At 53.0% G+C, this 16,649-nt stretch overlaps 7 protein-coding genes across 7 annotated transcripts; 3 read left to right on the forward strand and 4 right to left on the reverse strand.

Moving 5' to 3' along the window:
• Nucleotides 1-1,314: 1,314 nt before the first annotated feature.
• A1O3_03014 (uncharacterized protein) lies at nucleotides 1,315-3,078 on the reverse strand (the record flags this gene model as incomplete). The annotated part of the gene is made up of 1 exon (XM_007733154.1): nucleotides 1,315-3,078. One exon carries the CDS (start codon nucleotides 3,076-3,078, stop codon nucleotides 1,315-1,317), a length of 1,764 nt encoding a protein of 587 aa, XP_007731344.1.
• Nucleotides 3,079-3,653: 575 nt separating this feature from the next.
• Nucleotides 3,654-5,471, reverse strand: A1O3_03015 (uncharacterized protein; the record flags this gene model as incomplete). The annotated part of the gene is made up of 2 exons (XM_007733155.1): nucleotides 3,654-4,764; nucleotides 4,819-5,471. 2 exons carry the CDS (start codon nucleotides 5,469-5,471, stop codon nucleotides 3,654-3,656), a joined length of 1,764 nt encoding a protein of 587 aa, XP_007731345.1.
• A 2,245-nt stretch (nucleotides 5,472-7,716) lies between these two features.
• A1O3_03016 (2,3-bisphosphoglycerate-independent phosphoglycerate mutase) lies at nucleotides 7,717-9,339 on the forward strand (the record flags this gene model as incomplete). The annotated part of the gene is made up of 2 exons (XM_007733156.1): nucleotides 7,717-7,747; nucleotides 7,808-9,339. 2 exons carry the CDS (start codon nucleotides 7,717-7,719, stop codon nucleotides 9,337-9,339), a joined length of 1,563 nt encoding a protein of 520 aa, XP_007731346.1.
• Nucleotides 9,340-10,190: 851 nt separating this feature from the next.
• Nucleotides 10,191-11,603, forward strand: A1O3_03017 (glutamate-5-semialdehyde dehydrogenase; the record flags this gene model as incomplete). The annotated part of the gene is made up of 1 exon (XM_007733157.1): nucleotides 10,191-11,603. One exon carries the CDS (start codon nucleotides 10,191-10,193, stop codon nucleotides 11,601-11,603), a length of 1,413 nt encoding a protein of 470 aa, XP_007731347.1.
• A 524-nt stretch (nucleotides 11,604-12,127) lies between these two features.
• On the reverse strand, nucleotides 12,128-12,616 carry A1O3_03018 (large subunit ribosomal protein L18e; the record flags this gene model as incomplete). Its single annotated transcript, XM_007733158.1, has 1 exon — nucleotides 12,128-12,616. One exon carries the CDS (start codon nucleotides 12,614-12,616, stop codon nucleotides 12,128-12,130), a length of 489 nt encoding a protein of 162 aa, XP_007731348.1.
• A 1,009-nt stretch (nucleotides 12,617-13,625) lies between these two features.
• On the reverse strand, nucleotides 13,626-14,582 carry A1O3_03019 (uncharacterized protein; the record flags this gene model as incomplete). Its single annotated transcript, XM_007733159.1, has 1 exon — nucleotides 13,626-14,582. The coding sequence occupies one exon, from the start codon at nucleotides 14,580-14,582 to the stop codon at nucleotides 13,626-13,628; it is 957 nt and encodes a 318-aa protein (XP_007731349.1).
• Nucleotides 14,583-15,560: 978 nt separating this feature from the next.
• On the forward strand, nucleotides 15,561-16,325 carry A1O3_03020 (uncharacterized protein; the record flags this gene model as incomplete). The annotated part of the gene is made up of 4 exons (XM_007733160.1): nucleotides 15,561-15,703; nucleotides 15,759-15,858; nucleotides 15,913-16,219; nucleotides 16,276-16,325. The coding sequence occupies 4 exons, from the start codon at nucleotides 15,561-15,563 to the stop codon at nucleotides 16,323-16,325; spliced, it is 600 nt and encodes a 199-aa protein (XP_007731350.1).
• Between the last annotated feature and the right edge of the window lie 324 nt (nucleotides 16,326-16,649).

Raw genomic sequence — 16,649 nt, forward strand, 5'->3', positions numbered from 1 at the left:
AACAAGCTCCACGACAGACAACAAGCTCCACGACAGACAACAAGCTCCACGACAGACAACAAGCTCCACGACAGATAACAAGCTCTACGCCGATTATCTATTATATCTATTACACCACCCAGGGCCCAGGATTCCAGATAAACCAGGTCCGGTCTACCATGAGAACGGCACTCGGCCTAATCCACAAAGGAGATGCCTGCCCCGGCGAGCGGGTCTGCTGGAAGAACGACGCGGCTTGGACTGTCCATACCACAACTAACCGACCAACCAACCGACCAACAAGTCACCGACCGACCGACCGACTAACGATCCAACCATCCATCCATCCATCCACCCAAAGACCCGAAGACCCAAAAACCCCGGCGGAGACAACAGACAACAGGTCAAAACGAGCCAAATGAGAAAAACCAACGCGACGTGATGAAAAACAGGAATAGATATAGACAGATAGATATAGATATATGAAATATACATAAAATCAGGCATTATAGTGGTGAAGGTGAAGGTGAAACGAAACCAAGAATTTATATACATGGTCGTTTTATCTATTCTAAAAAACCATACGGTGACTAACATTCCTCCACAGATATATTTGTACACACACACACACACACACACACACACACACACACACACACACACACACACACACACACACACACACACACACACACACACAGAGAGAGAGAGAGAGAGAGAGAGAGAGAGAGAGAGAGAGAGTTTGTGTGTGTGTATGTAATTGAGGTATAACCTAAAAGTATATCCATGATGTCTTCCACATATATTCATATGTATATCGTATTCGATATGGCAGCATCTCTCCCTTCGTTGACCATGAAATTCGCCCTATTCAATACCTTGAATAGAAACATTTGTGCAGACGAGTACGAGCAAAGCACCAGTCCTGACCGTGGAAAGATATCACTCCTACTCGAAAAAAGCTATAAAGCAGGGAACTCAAGGTATTCATTTCATCCCACAAACCCATCAAGAGTCGTCACAGATTCTGCTTTCCTTTCTCCGCAAAACTCATCAGCAGTCCGTCTTCGACAGCAGTTGTCTCGACCGGTTTCAATCCCTTCTAAGCCAGATAAAGGCCCCATCGTTCAGCGTCCCTCCCTGACTCTGACATCGTATCGGCGGCTTGAATATGACAAACCAACGCCCACCTTGCTTACTCCAAGTCTCGCCGAGGTCACAATTCCCATTCCGAATCATCCCCATGCCGTCCCGGTAGCAAAACCCCCTGATTTATCCTAACTATGTCACATGCGACACAATTGCATGTGTTTCTCAACAGCATCTGTTCCATGCTCAATAATTCATCACCATCTCTCCGGATCCAGTCTTCAAATCAGTGGCCCCGTCATAGTTCCCGGGTCCATAGTCATCCAGACTCTTGTACCCTGCTGGTCCTCGATTCCCGCTTCCTCCGCTTCCGCCGGCGCCGCCAGTCTTTCCTCGACCGGCTGACCCCGTACCTGTGCCGGAGCCACGCTGTCGGGTATTGGTATTTTGACCCTGATGGTTGTTGTTGGGGTTGGTGTTCGCGTTGTTGTTGTTTCTGCCGCCGGCCATGTTGGAATTGGCCCGATTGTTGAACTGACTCTTACTCATGTAGTTTCGTTGTGAAAACCTCCCGCCTCCCGAATTAGACCCGTGTTTGGCAGGCCAAGGAGCTCCGTCACCCCGATCTCCGCCAGCAGCACGAGGATAGTTTTCTTTACTTCTGTAGTCCGACTCCTCATGCATGTATTTGCGCTTGTTGCCTCCATCAACCTCAAGGGCATTCTGGTTCTTTCGCGCCCCACCAGACACATTGTGGACGGGGGAATCAACCTCTTCAATTTTCAACATGACCTTGTCACCCACGGTGGTTTCTAACATGAACGCCTTCTCTGGCGCGACCGGTTGCCAATTCTGTATCCTAGCCGCGTCGACCTGCCTGGAACCTTTTCGAATGGCGAGGACTACGAGAGGCGTGGGATCTTGAGTGTAAATTTGTGTTTCCGACACGGGAGCCACTCGAGCTGCCCAAATACGGTCTTCGAATTTGGCGATGCCAGTCACTTGCCATGTCACCTTCTTCCCGCGGCCACCAACCTTCTTAAGGATGTCTCTGTGTGGGTAATACGGAGTAATGAGGATGCTGGAAGCAAGCAAGCGAACTTCGCCAGAATCGATCAGGTGCGGTGCTGCATTGCAAAGCGTAATGAGACGGGCCGAGTCAGTCTGACTGATCAGGTATCCAAAGTAGGAAAACTGCTCGACAATCTTCAACTGCTTCCGGACACTTCTCGTTGGGTTGGGACCGCCGGTGGCGACGGCATGATTATGACGGCTGATGGCTCGTTGCACGACCTCCACTTCGGTTTCGGCATGGAGGGCCGATTTCAATTCACATACGTGCACGACTTCGGCGTTGATCGGTTTTCGTGGAGGCGGTGGTTGGTCGGCGGGATGGGACAGCAACGACTTGTTCAGGCGCTCAAAGTAGTCACGAAAGCCCTTGACGTGTTTCGGCCGGTCTTCGTAGATCCGGAGCTCCTCGGCGTTCTTGTATGTAAAGACCAACTCTTTGAGAAATTCCTGTTTGAACCCCATGGTGGACTCAAAGCGCTGTCCAGAGGGTCCTGCTTCGGGCTTCAGGACAACCAGGTCGAAATCAAGGCCTTTTGCAGTGACTATCCGGTTGACAAGATTGGCGAAATCGGTCTCGCTTCGTCCCGTCAGCAAGACAGTAAGAACTCCTTTCGACTGCGTGCTCATCTCGACGAGTTGAACGATGGTCTCGTTCCACCAACCCTCCCAGGCACGAGGCTCTTCCTTTTCGATCCCCTCCCCGGTTGCGGCCAGTATACTGGAGTCATGCCACCATCCTCCATATGCAAGTGTGTCATAAGCCTGGAGCATTCCGACCGCAGGCGGACTCCATATCTGAGGATTTGGGAGGGGACTGCTGAAAAGGGTGTTGTCGAAATCATACACGTGGATGGCTTTGATGGTAGCGACGCTAGGGATATCCTTGCTCTTGCATGACCAGCGCTTGAGGCTGGTGATAGAGTAGGAGAATTTCATGGTGACCGATGGTATATCGAGGAGCCTAAAGTGAAGGAGAAGGAATGAAGGCAGTCGGAAGGGCGACAGTGGTTGTCATTTGCCGCGAGGGTTGAGACTCAGGGAAATGGAGAAGTGTAACGGAGGCAGGCGCATGGGTGGGTGGACTCTTCACCAGGTATTTGCGACTTCAAGTCAAGGCATTCAGAGCCTGCCTTGAAAAGCGAAACGTGGCAGCGACGAGAAGGCACGTAGAAGAGTTGAAGTTGAAGGGAGACACATTCATCGATCTCACGTCAACGTCAATTAATTCTTCTGGGCACGTAGGCAGTAGGGCAAAATGCCTGCGCACCGCATGATCCACCCGAGGCCGGCTCAGCCTTGCCCTACCTATATCCTACGATGCGATATTTATAGGCAACCACCCGCATGATGCTGTATTTCGGTATATACTCCGTATTCTAGGGCTGAATATGTTACAGTTCGGCGCAGGCTTCGCTATATTTTCTACTACCGTACGGAGTAGCCACCATCAACATCCACCTATTGCCAAGGTGGATGGATGGCGGATATTATCATTCGAGACCACTCCCTGGTCAACCGAAAGCCCTCCTAATGTCCATCTCATGCTCTTCGCGCCAGCCGTGGGGTTGTGGTGCGTGTTCCGGTATATCCTCCAGGCCCAGACCACTATACTTGTTGGTCACTTCTGACAGCAATTGCCGGAAGATCCTCCAAGCCCGGTAGGCCGAAAGGGAGCCTTCAGTCATGCACCACAAGTATGCCATCGCTTTACGCAAGTGGGTGGTCAACTCCTCGACCTCGTTGCTGAAGTGTGGTGCATTAACCGACATTTCCAACAACAACACCGCCGTCGCCTGCGCCACGTAATGAAGTAGGGCCCACCACGGGAGAAGCTGGTATGCTTCATGAGCGCTAGGATTGTCGGGGATCATGGACAACATCGACATAGCTGCGTGCACACACGCTCTCGCAGCACTTCGGTTGAACTCTTGCGATCGGACAGATTCGTTTTCAATCATTACCTCACACAGACACGGCCGATACAAAATCATCTGTAGGCTGTGATAATACAAGGCCAATTCGATCTTGACCCGCGGATCTGTGTCCAGAGATACCGAGCTCTGCATGGCCAGCTCGTCGGGGAGTTTGTCAGCCCACCTGCTCAAATCTGTCTGTAACTGGCCAATCTTTCGTTGTGTTTCAGACCACGAATCCTCCGATGTCCCACTGTACAGTTGAGCTGCGATTTTGTCACTGAGCCGACAGAGTCGTAGTCGCTGAGGAAGATATGCAGGTAAGATATCATGTCCCACAGATGCAAGACTCTTCCATGGTAGCGCTCCGCCCCCCATACCCTGTGGAATGTTCCGGCCGGCCCTTAAAAAGTCGAGCCAGAGCATCCTCGATTTCTCGGAAAGATTGAACTCGCGGGCATGTGGAGATTTGGGCTGTTCTCCTGCATGTGATGAATCGGACAGCGTGACCGGGATGGTCACGTCACCCAAAGAAATGGCCTTTGGACGTCCAAGGATCTCGCATAGCAGGATCTCCAAGCTGTACAAGGAATGCCAAGTTCGGCCTCGGCGTTCTCGATCCCACTCGGCGAGACTGGGATCTGAAACTTTCAAATGCAGGCCGAGTGCTGTCGCATGACGGATAGCGGGGCCCAAAGTATTCCAAGCCCTAGACTCACAGTTAAGAGAGCAATTCAATGGTCAATGCTGTCAACAAACACACCTTGTCACCGATCCGTTGACCAGGAGATAGAAGGCAAGTAGACCGATTGCCTGTACCCGTTCAATGTCCGGATGATCAAACAAGATCCTATGGTCGATGCCGAGGGCGCGGGCCCGAGCATAGTACAGCAGATGGGTGTCGATCTTCTCTGAGTTGTCCAGTCTTGTCATCTGTAGCCATAGAGACCCGACAGCCCACACCAGATTCGCCATTGCCAACCAACGCCGTTGACCCCACGAGGGCATCGTTTGACGAGGGAAGCTGACCAGTGTCGCGAGAAATTGATCGCGGAGAATGAATTGGAAGGCACCTTGTAATGCGTGAAAGTATGCCTCGGCCAGGATCAAGGCTGAGTCGCCAGGGGGCCATTCGTACTGCTCCACGTGGTCTTCGTCCACAGCCAGCACATCCGTATTGTCCATGAAATAACTGTAGTCTGGCGCTGTGGTTAGGTGGTGAATGATTTCTGAAAAGCCAACATCCGGACGGATGTGACCTTCTTCAGCGCGGACGCACTCAAACCCCCGCCGGATCCATGACATTTCGGACATTTTGCCCACGAAACCTGACGCCCCTGAGCCATGATCCAGGTCAACGACCTCGATCAATTCGCCTTGACGGCTAGGAGATCCTACGCTGCGTGCAGCCGTCATTTCACCGAGTGCTCTGATGCCTCCGTCCCAGCTTTGTACCCCAGAGTCTAGTCCGGAATGTCTTCCTCTGGATGGGCTAGTCATGGTTCGCGATCTGGTGCTTAATGCCTGGCCGCTTTCAGACTGGTCCCCCAGAGTATACTAGGTAAAGATTCAGTATTTGCTGGCTTCAGGGATAAGCGTACTATAGTCACCTTAGATAAAATATCCAGAACCTCGACATGATTCTCAGGGCGGAAGTCAGCCCTGTCGGCCACTGAACGAAGTGCCGCGAGCAGTTGCTTTTTTTCTCCCTCTAGCGCATGGATGCGATCCACGCTTTCCGCAAGATCCCTGCGTGGTTATCCATCAATAAAAGGCCATTCACGAGGACTCACATCAAGGGGTCATACTTTCTGTTACGCTCTCGCTTGCGGTCTCCATACAGGCAGGCTGCATTGTCCTTGATACATTTCGAGCATCGGTCCCCCCCTGAACATTTTGTCCTCATCAGCCTACACCGATCACAGGCGTGCGAGGTGCGGACTTTCGCAAGACCAGCGCTATTCTGTGGCGATTCTGTTGGCGAACTTCGGTCTGAACGATGGCGGCCATGGCTGGGGCTGCCCCGGGAGATCAGTTTAGACAAAGTGGATGATGACATTGCCAAGTTCCGACTGGGCTTAGTAATCTGCCTCTACATGTGCAAAGACAGCGACGACCCGTGAATAATATCGTATAAGTTTAGGGACGTGTGAGGACGGAGAGGGTGAGCGATGGTACCGAGGACGTGCTTTTATTGATGTAAGGATTATCGTAACATGAGCGAGGCATCCAGACCACAAGAGACCAAGCAAACACCAAAGATCACAGGTGGGCGGACTCGATCGTGGAGAGCTGTGCAGTGGCCAGCATTTCGACAGCAAACGGTCGCTGGCCGGGATCTATTTCCGGGCCAAGTCAGGCCATATGCGGCGGTGCAGAAAAGGCCGCGGAGGCCGGGAGACGTCGTCTTCATCGAATCTTCGGTTGCTACTGTCTGTGCCTGCGCCACAGGTGTCTGCCGCATCTCCCCTCCATGGCTACAACGCCCGGTTGATTCGAGACACAGTAGGGTTGGTTATTTATGGCTTGCGCGACAGGACATATACTCCGTAAGCTTCTCTCCCTGATAGCAGGGCCGCTAGGGCCAAGACCAGACTTTCTGTATTTCCGCCCGGTGCAATCCATCTGCACCGATGCGGGGCCAGCAAACCTTGAACGCCGGGCTTACGGACACACCCAAAGGCCTCCTAAGCCCTTAGGCCTAGGCGATAGCCTAGTAGCAGTCCTTAGCCTGACCCTGGAGATGATTTGGACTGGCCATATCCGTCAATGGTCAACGCCTAGGAGCCAGGTGCCAGGTGCCAGGTGCAAGGGCCAGGTGCCAGGTGCTCTTAGTGGGCAAGTTGCAGTGCCCCCTTACTCTGTATAGCAAGATCTGATAGTCAATGGCTGAGGATGACGCAGTCCAGTCGCAGACCAGCACCACCAGCATTGTTGCTTTTCCAAAGACAGGCCGGTGAAGATTTGGTAACGTTTGCTACATTTTGTCTGTTAAAGCCTCAACCCAAGCCAACAATCAATGCCGGATACCACCACGGGCTTGAATGATACGAGATCTGTACAATGTTGGTCTCCCGCGAGGTACTCTGGAGTGCTCTGCTGGTCGGCTTCCAGGTACAACTGTACCGCGATCTACTTCGTGAGCTCGTCGATAGTTGTCTAGTCGTTCAAGCACACGTCAGCCCAGGCCGTCAGACGTGCTGGCATCTGAAGCTGCACTGCATAGGAATAGAAGAAAGTTGTAATATCAAGATAGTGAAGGGCAACGCAAGGAGGGAGACATTAAATAGGAGACAATCGGACAGAGAACACCGAGGAGCGCAGGCAAAAGCCGTGGCATGATTGATGATATCGTAGGCGGCGTGTGGCATTGCTGGCCCTGACTGTCCTCGGGCTCCCGTCCCGCCAACAGCGATGGGAGTTCCCGAAAAGAAAACATGCACCGCAGCCCAATCCGACCCCGCCAACAGCTGTGCTCCGGTCAACAGAATTTATCTCCCACCCTATATCCTATTCCACTTTTGCTCCAAGTGCCGGTCAGAGGATAGAGGACCCTGCTACAGCATAGAAAGTACATTTGGCTTATCCTACGATTACCGCTCGCTCGATTCTCGATTCTCGCCACCTTTTGCCCAAGTCCCACAAAAGCTCCGGGTTCGACATGGCCAAAGTCGAGCACAAGGCTGTCCTCAGTAAGATACCCGTCCTTAATTACTACTCCTGATTCAAATCGGACTGACACGAGATTCCAGTCGTCATTGACGGATGGGGCATTCCTTCTGAGACCTCCCCCCCGGAAGGCGATGCCATTGCTGCAGCCGAGACTCCCTTCATGGACGGATTTGCGAAAGAGGGCTCTCAGACCGCGCAAGGTTACACCGAACTGGAAGCCTCCGGGCTTGCTGTGGGTTTGCCTGAAGGGCTCATGGGTAATTCTGAGGTCGGGCATCTCAACATTGGCGCAGGCAGAGTGGTCTGGCAAGATGTGGTACGAATCGATCAGACTATCAAGAAGGGGGAGATGAACAAGGTTCAAAACATCGTCAAGTCCTTCCAGAGAGCCGTAGACGGCAATGGAAGGCTCCATCTTCTTGGTCTTGTCAGCGACGGAGGCGTTCATAGCCACATCAACCATCTCTTTGCCCTCCTTCAGGTTGCCAAAGAATTGAAGGTCCCCAAGGTGTTTATCCACTTCTTCGGCGACGGCAGAGACACCGATCCCAAGAGTGCTGCTGGCTACTTGCAACAACTGCTGGATAAGTTGCAAGAGCTAGGAGTAGGTGAATTGGCAACGGTTGTAGGCCGGTACTACATCATGGATCGGGATAAGCGTTGGGATCGTGTGGAAGTCGGCTTGAAGGGCGTTGTCGTTGGGGAAGGAGAGGAATCGTCCGACCCGGTCTCCACGATCAAGGCCCGTTACGAGAAGGGCGAAAATGACGAGTTTCTCAAGCCCATCATTGTTGGAGGGGACGAGAGGAGGGTCAAAGACGGCGACACCTTATTCTTCTTCAACTACCGCTCTGACCGTGTCAGAGAAGTCACCCAACTTCTAGGGGGTTACGATCGATCGCCCAAGCCAGACTTTCCCTACCCAAAGGACATCCAGATCACCACCATGACCCAATATAAGACCGACTATACCTTCCCCGTCGCCTTTCCGCCTCAGCACATGGGTAATGTCCTTGCGGAATGGCTCGGCAAGAAAGGCGTCAAGCAGTGTCACGTTGCTGAGACTGAGAAATATGCGCACGTGACCTTCTTCTTCAATGGTGGAGTCGAGAAGCAATTTGAAGGAGAGGAACGGGAGATGATTCCCAGTCCCAGAGTGGCGACCTACGACTTGGAACCCCCCATGAGTGCCCAAAAGGTGGCGGACAAGCTCAGTGAAAGGATATCCGACAAGAAATTCGAGTTCCTGATGAACAACTTTGCACCTCCCGACATGGTGGGCCACACGGGAGTCTATGAAGCCGCCATCAAAGGTGTCGCCGCCACTGACGCTGCCATCGGCACCGTCTACGAGACCTGCAAGAAAGAAGGCTATATTCTCTTTGTGACCGCCGATCATGGCAATGCCGAGGAGATGCTGACCGAAGAAGGCACTCCCAAGACGTCTCATACCACCAACAAGGTCCCATTTGTCATGGCCAATGCGCCTGAGGGATGGAGCTTGAAGAAGCAAGACGGCGTCATCGGAGACGTGGCGCCAACTGTGCTTGCGGCCATGGGGTTAGAGCAACCTGAAGAGATGACCGGGACAAGTTTGTTGATCAAGAAGTAAGTGGACCTGTCGAGGCGAGGTATTGTTAGCAATATCTCTAGCGAGGCAAGGCCCGGCTGTACAAAGATTGCAATCGTTATAGTCCTAGAGACATGAGCTGATGAGACATGAGAATAGACGAAAGGCAAGCACGTTGAACCCAGAGGCGGAGGAATAGAACGATGGCATCCTGCAGCACCTCCTGCAATATGCCCTAGATTCTTCACATCGCTAAACACAGCGCTTGTTATTGATCGTTTGGAGACGCACATGCATCAGCAAGATGATAGACCATAGCAAGGAGATAAGTGGTGGAGCACAAAACAATACACGTCGAGGAGTAGGGGGACGTACTCTTCAAGTGAAATTCTCTGGCCCATGGGCAGCCATGTACTATTTGCTTTCCCGAGGCCCATTATATATTAATAAGGGACACGGGAATAATGAGTATGGGGCTACACTTGCGTTCTGATATCCTATAACTCTGGACAAAGGTGAAGAAACAATACACAGTACAGGCATGGCACCACCGCACGAGGACAGCGGATTACATAATACATACACCTGACTTTCGATGTCCAAGGCCACCGAGGTTGATGCGCGCAACCATTACTACCCATCTGAAAGTGCAGATTGTCGCCAGACCAGAAACCGACATTCTGTGACTGTCGTTATCGAGCACCAGACGAAAGACAAAAGGGCTACCCAGGAAGGGCGCATGACCAACGCTGTAATTCACAAGGATAAAAATTCTTCCATCAGTCACTGGTTTTGAGTCATTTAACAGCAATTCGACCTCGCTGACACGAGAGAGTCCACTCGAGTGATAATCTTCACATCTGTTGCCCAGACACGGCGTCCGAATACAAAAGATGTCTCTAACCGAATCGACACCCGAGTCCGCTGCTCGAGCGGCTTCCATCGCCGCCAGAACCCTCGCCGTCCTTCCAGTGTCGGCTCGCAATGACGCGCTCACGACCATGCACGACGCCCTGCTGGCGAACAAAGGAGCCATCCTCGCGGCCAATGCGCAAGACATGGCGCAGGCTACGCAGGCTTCCAAATCCGGACAACTGAGCCAGAGCGTGCTGAAGCGGCTGGACCTGTCGCGGCCAGGCAAATACGACGACATGCTCTCCGGGATTCTGGACGTGCGACGGCTCGACGACCCTATCGGCCAAGTGGACTTGCGCACAAGGCTGGACGACGGGCTGGAGTTGGAGCGGGTGTCCTGCCCGATCGGCGTGCTCTTGATCATTTTCGAGGCGCGGCCGGAGGTGATTGCCAACATTGCCGCGCTGGCCATCAAGTCCGGCAACGCGGCGATCCTGAAAGGCGGGAAAGAAAGCTCGCATTCGTTCGAGACCATCGCAAAGGTCATCGGCGCCGCGCTCGAGGCCACCCAGGTCCCCAACGCCGCCGTCCAGCTGGTCAAGACCAGAGACGTCATTGACCAGCTGCTCGACCTGGATCGCTATATCGACCTCGTCATACCCCGCGGCGGCAACGAGCTGGTCAGGTACGTCAAGGATCACACCAAGATCCCCGTCCTGGGCCACGCGGATGGGTTGTGCAGTATATATCTGCATCGCGATGCAGACAAAGATGTCGCCGTCAAGGTGGTGGTCGATGCCAAATGCGATTATCCTGCAGCGTGCAATGCCGCCGAGACCTTGCTTGTGCATGAAGCCATCTTGACTACAGTGTTGCCGGCTGTAGCGGAAGTCTTGTTGGCGAAAGGGGTATCATTACGGTGTGACGCAAAAAGCAAAGCCGCTCTTCAGGAGTCTCTGGCTCCATCGTCTGCCGCCCTCGTGCAAGACGCCACGGAGGAAGACTACAACACGGAATTCCTCGACCTCACTCTGGCCGTCAAGACCGTGCCGGCGTCCACCAGCAAAGGTGAAGGCTTGACGAATGGACTGCGTGATGCCGAATCCGGCGAAGACGACACGTCCCTGGACCTGGCCATCGCACACATCAACACCCACGGGTCCAAACACACCGACTGCATCGTCACCGCCTCGTCCGTGGCCGCCGAGAAGTTCATGTCCGCCGTGGACGCGGCGGGCGTGTATTGGAACGCCTCCACCCGCTTCGCCGACGGCATGCGCTACGGGTTTGGCACCGAAGTCGGCATCAGCACCAACAAAATCCACTCCAGGGGCCCCGTCGGCCTCGAAGGTCTTACTATCTACAAGTACAAGCTCCGAGGGCATGGGCAGGCGGCCGCAGAGTACGGCGATGGGAAAAAGAGGTATAAGCATGAAAAGCTGGCTCCCTAGTCCGTGGTGCAGCGGATTGTCTTTTCCAAGTGGGCGGTGCACGGTGTTAGGAATCATGGCTACGCTGTATATATCAAAACCGGAGATCAGATAGACAACAGAGAGACGACTCTGATGAATTCCCGAATCCATTATAAGTTGACGGCATCAGTGGCCCAAACACGAATGCGGCTTTTAGCAGGATTTGTTCGTTTTGAATCAGCATTGAAAATATTTTTTGGCTTTCGCCTCAAAACACTTGATTGATCGTAACCATGCGGGCCACGAAGACAGACCAGGGTCACCTCGCACGATATGGTCCATTCGAGGAGATCCCTGTCACACACGAGCCCATTTCTTTTCCGTCCTTGCATCTTGTAGAGAAAAAACTGCCCGTGACTAGCCGTGCCTTCTTCCGCTCAACAAAGCTTGTGCTAGGCTAGACAAGCCAGTGGAAGCACGCCATCTTCTTCGCAAGCCGTTGCTCTTCACTGTGCCTAGAGGCAAAGGGCAAGAACATCGCCCGTACCACTACCACCATCACTTTACACCTTGAAACCCTTGGACCGTCTTCGGCCTCTGGCGCGCTCAAACTTGCGACCCTTGCTCTCGACCTTGGGCTTCTTGTGGCTGTGGGGTCCGAAACCGAAGTGTTTGACGGCCTCGCGGGCGTTCTTGGGTCCTCGCAGCAGCAAGACGTTGCTGCCAGTGGGGTGTCTCAGGGCCAGTTGGTCGAAAGTCAAGCACTCGCCTCCGGCCTTCTCAATGCGGGCGCGGGCAGTCGCGGTGAATCGCAGGGCAGCAATGTGGAGCTCCGGGACGGTCAACAGACGGTTGTCGTCAGTCACGGTGCCGACGATGGCAATGGTCTTGTCCTTGTAAGCCTTTTGTGCTGACTCGGTCGACACTTTGCTGGCAATGCGCGAGATTGACATGGGAGGACGGTTGATGCGGGACATAAACAGGCGCTTGAGCACCACCTTGTTGAAGTTGGAGTCGGTTCGGCCTGTTCCACACATTCGATAGTCAGTCATCTCGTCTTTATCGCTTTCCCTCTCTCTGAGTTTCTCATCATGCCAGACCGCATCGGTTCTTCGCAAGATTGGGGGTTGTCAACGTACGGGCAAGGAAGCGGTACAGCTTCACCAACAGCTTGAGATAGACATTGTCGCTCTTGGGCGCCTTGCGGTGGCTACCCTTGACGTGATGGCGATCGAGGTCAATACCTAGACGGTAAGAGTCAGTTGACTTGCAATATGTTTCACTGGACAACAGGCTTCCATACCCATGATCGCTGTTGACGCTGGTGCTGGCTGATGGAAGTTGTCTGAACGTCGTCAACGGCACTGCGCTCTTGAAATTTGGAGAGGAAAAGCCACGAAGTCGTGCGCTTGCCAAGATTTGTTACACACCAAACCTCTTTTGACGGAATCCTTGGCACTAGCACGTGATCAAGAAAGCCTGTTACAGCCAGCCCCAGTAGTAGTACCCACCTAATTACCATAATGTACGGAGTATCCGTACTTCATCCGTAGCATATGTGCGTACTTTGTACGGATACACCTCCTATCTCATTCTGCATACCCTCATCAGGCTCGTGCAGGTTGAAAGATCCACGCGCCCTTAATGCCTTAGTGTAACTGAACAGAAATAGTCAATCCCGGGGATCAATAATACATTTCTCAAAAATGGTCTCATTGGAAAATGCTCAAATGGCTGATGCCAGTCTTACTACTCCTCAGAATGCCTCCATGCGTCCATCTAACCTTGCCCCGGTGACCACCGACTCCGTAATGCCGGCATACCCTGTGTATGAGGGAGTTTTACAGCAGCCCCACTCGCTGTGTCAGTGCAGATCTTTTGGAAATGCCTGTCCAATGTTCTCTCTCTGCACCGCAGTCTCATCGTCAACGTCCAGCACCGCAGTCTCGTCGTCAACATCCACTCCGGCCACTCGATCCCGGAGTATATCCGGGACGAATGCAAGAGAAAAGAGTGCGATTCACTCAGGGGCGCCAGGGTTTTGTCGGGGTTTGTTCGTGTTCAGATGGTCTCTACCTTTTCTGGAGCAAGCCCAACCAAAAGGTCTCTAGCAATCTCAAAGCTCAACCAACTGCTTGCCATGCTGGGAGCCACTTTGAGCAGGTTAGGCATGATTCCTTTGTAGAGACCTGCGACGCCCTCTTGCGCGATGATGGTCCTTATTGCATCCCATAGTGATTTGTACTGGTAACCCATACCAGACATCGAGTTGATCTGGAAACGTCGACGAAGTACGTCGAACGGATATGTGATGGTCTGGGCCACGGCCCCAGATATGGCTCCGGCGGCGAGTTTGCGGTACCAAGCAGGATTCTTCTCTCCCGGCTCGGTGAAGTAGGTCCTGATCGATTCGTAGACCATGAAATTAAGTCCAACATATGGTGCAACACCAGCTACCGTCGGAATGATCCCTCGATAAAGACCAGAAACGCCTCCTTCGTTCTTGTACATTGAGACCATGGTCTGCCACATGCCCGGTAACTGACCATCATGCTTCCCGAGCGCAGCAAATGAAGCTGACTGGATTGATAGTCGCGTGCGTACGATGTCGAGGGGATATGTAAAGGTGACAGAGGTGATTCCGGCCAATCCACCGCACACCAGCCGACCTATGGGGTCGAGATCAACCCCAGAGGAAGTTTCCGCGAAACGTTTGTAGATGCTGTAGCTGCCAAACTGGACGGCGGAGTATGGGACAATGCGTACGCAGTTCGTGCCATTCCCCCTCATGAATCCTCTCCAGCCTTCATCTCTGTACATCTTCCTGAGAGCCTTTGCGATAGACATCTTGTATTCATTGCGGCCTGCGTCTTGCACTTGATAGAGAATCTTTAATCTTTCTAATGGTGATACAACGGTCCGGGATACAGCGCCTGCGATGCCTCCGGCTATGAATGCGGCTGTGAAAGGCGTGGAAACAAAGTCTTGCACCCGGGAAATGAAATCATTGGTGGCCATGGCTGCTGGGTTCTACACTGGTCAGGATCTGGTCATATATATCTCTCCAGGCACACTCACCTCTGGTAAATTTGTCAAATTCCCGAGTGACGATGAAGTTTGGCCAATGTTACCGTTGACAGTCGCAGGGTCCTTTTCTCCAAGACCCATGACTCTGACGCGCCCTTTGCGCCGATCCCCGGAAACCAAGGCACGAAGGGGGTTGTAACAATATGCCGGGGGTGAGTAGTGAGTGTGAAGGCGTCGCAACAATAGTTTTCTGAATGGTCAGAGCGGCTGTGGTGTCCATGGAAATTTTCAGGAAGGGCGTTTGCAGGAGAACATAGTTTATTGAAAGGATATCTGGTGCAGCCGTCCACGATGCAAGATTCTCGTGGGTGGTGATATGGCCCAAATGAAACGAAGTTTCTATATCTTCCAGCTACCGAGTAGATTCCACGGAAGGTTGAAACGTCGCGATGGCCGAACTGGAGGAGAGGATGGCGCAGCACAGGGTAAAAACAGGGGATGTGAAGGCGAGTTGGGACGGTAAAACCGCGGTGGGAGATTTTGTCATCAATCCCAAGACAAGGCGCAAGGGAGGGCAAGTGATATAGTGAGTTTTAGGTGTGAGAGGTTCCCTGTTGCACCCGATCCGTTCATCTGAGACTTGCGCTTCACTGACACCTATCACACGAGCAACGACTGGTTATCTGAACCAAGAACCTGCCAAGCCTCCAGCCATTCTTAGCCTAGCCTCGTTCCTCAGCTCCAAGGCGCAGTTACGACAACCAAGAACGCCTTCTCTTTTTCCCTCTACTACTGTTACTTGCCGCCTTTCTTATCATCCATCAGCTTCCAATCCCCCAGCCCGCGGATTCATCCTCATTTGTGGCCTCGCTAGGCGTACATCCTGTCTACACCGCCTGCTTGCACGACTGAGTCTTCGCCACATTTTCCAATTCACCCTGCTCATTGCCACCTGGCCCCTTAACGACCATGTCGTCCCGCTCTGGTACCACACTCTATGTCACTGGGTTCGGTCACGGTACTCGCGCTCGTGACCTTGCCTATGAGTTTGAGCACTACGGGCGGCTGGTAAGATGCGACATTCCAGCTCCCAGAACCGCCTCTAGCCGACTGTGAGTTACCCGCATCTCCTGCCTCGTTGCCTATTGAGCTGACAGCTTGCTACAGCTTTGCCTTTGTCGAGTACGAAAGCCGCCGAGATGCTGACGACGCCTACCACGAGATGCATAACAAGCGTATCGGTAGGGACGACGTCTTGAAAATCGAGGTATAAACCATCCCCACGTACAAATTTTGGTTTGTTGCTTACAAGCACCTATAGTGGGCTCGAACTCCTCCATCTGCTACGTGGCGCTACGAAGCAGGTCGCGGCGGCCGTGAACGTCGTGACCGCACTCCTCCTCGACGAAGTTACCGTTCCCCGTCCCCTCGACGCCGCGACTTTTCTCCCCGCAAGGATGATCGCCGTGACCGCGACCGAGATCGAGAACGTGACCGCGACCGAGATTACGATGACCGCCGCCGATCTCGTAGTCCCGCCGACCGAGATCGTGACCGCGATATCAAGGATGACCGAGATCGCCGCGACGATGACCGCGACACAGGCGCCAATGGAGACGACCGAAAAGGTACGATGGACGTCGACACCGATGCTTCCTGGAAATGACGCTGACACCCGAATCAGCGCCGGATTCACCACCCCCGGCCCATGATGAACTCGATACTGCCGAGTAGACGCAGACCGGATTTGAGTGCAGAAACTGCAATTTGCGCGTCAGGGGAGTCCCTGCAAGCGCACAAAAACGAAAAGTGAAAATCTTTCAAGGGAGAAGAAGTAATAGGTTTTCCTTTATTTTCACTGTCGACAGTGTTGCTATGGCGGTTTGACAGCAAAGCATGACCTGAAGTGTTTCAGGAAGCAGATGCCGGTGGTTAAGTTAACTTGACATGAGGTTAGACCGATCTCGAGCTCTCGGTACAGGAACGATCCTGTAGAGCAAGCGGTTTTCCAGATCAACCATTACTTCGATAGCGTAATCGATCGAAACCTCGATGCGA

Source organism: Capronia epimyces, assembly GCF_000585565.1.
Source record: "Capronia epimyces CBS 606.96 chromosome Unknown aczIQ-supercont1.2, whole genome shotgun sequence".
In the NCBI taxonomy this organism is placed as follows: domain Eukaryota; kingdom Fungi; phylum Ascomycota; class Eurotiomycetes; order Chaetothyriales; family Herpotrichiellaceae; genus Capronia; species Capronia epimyces.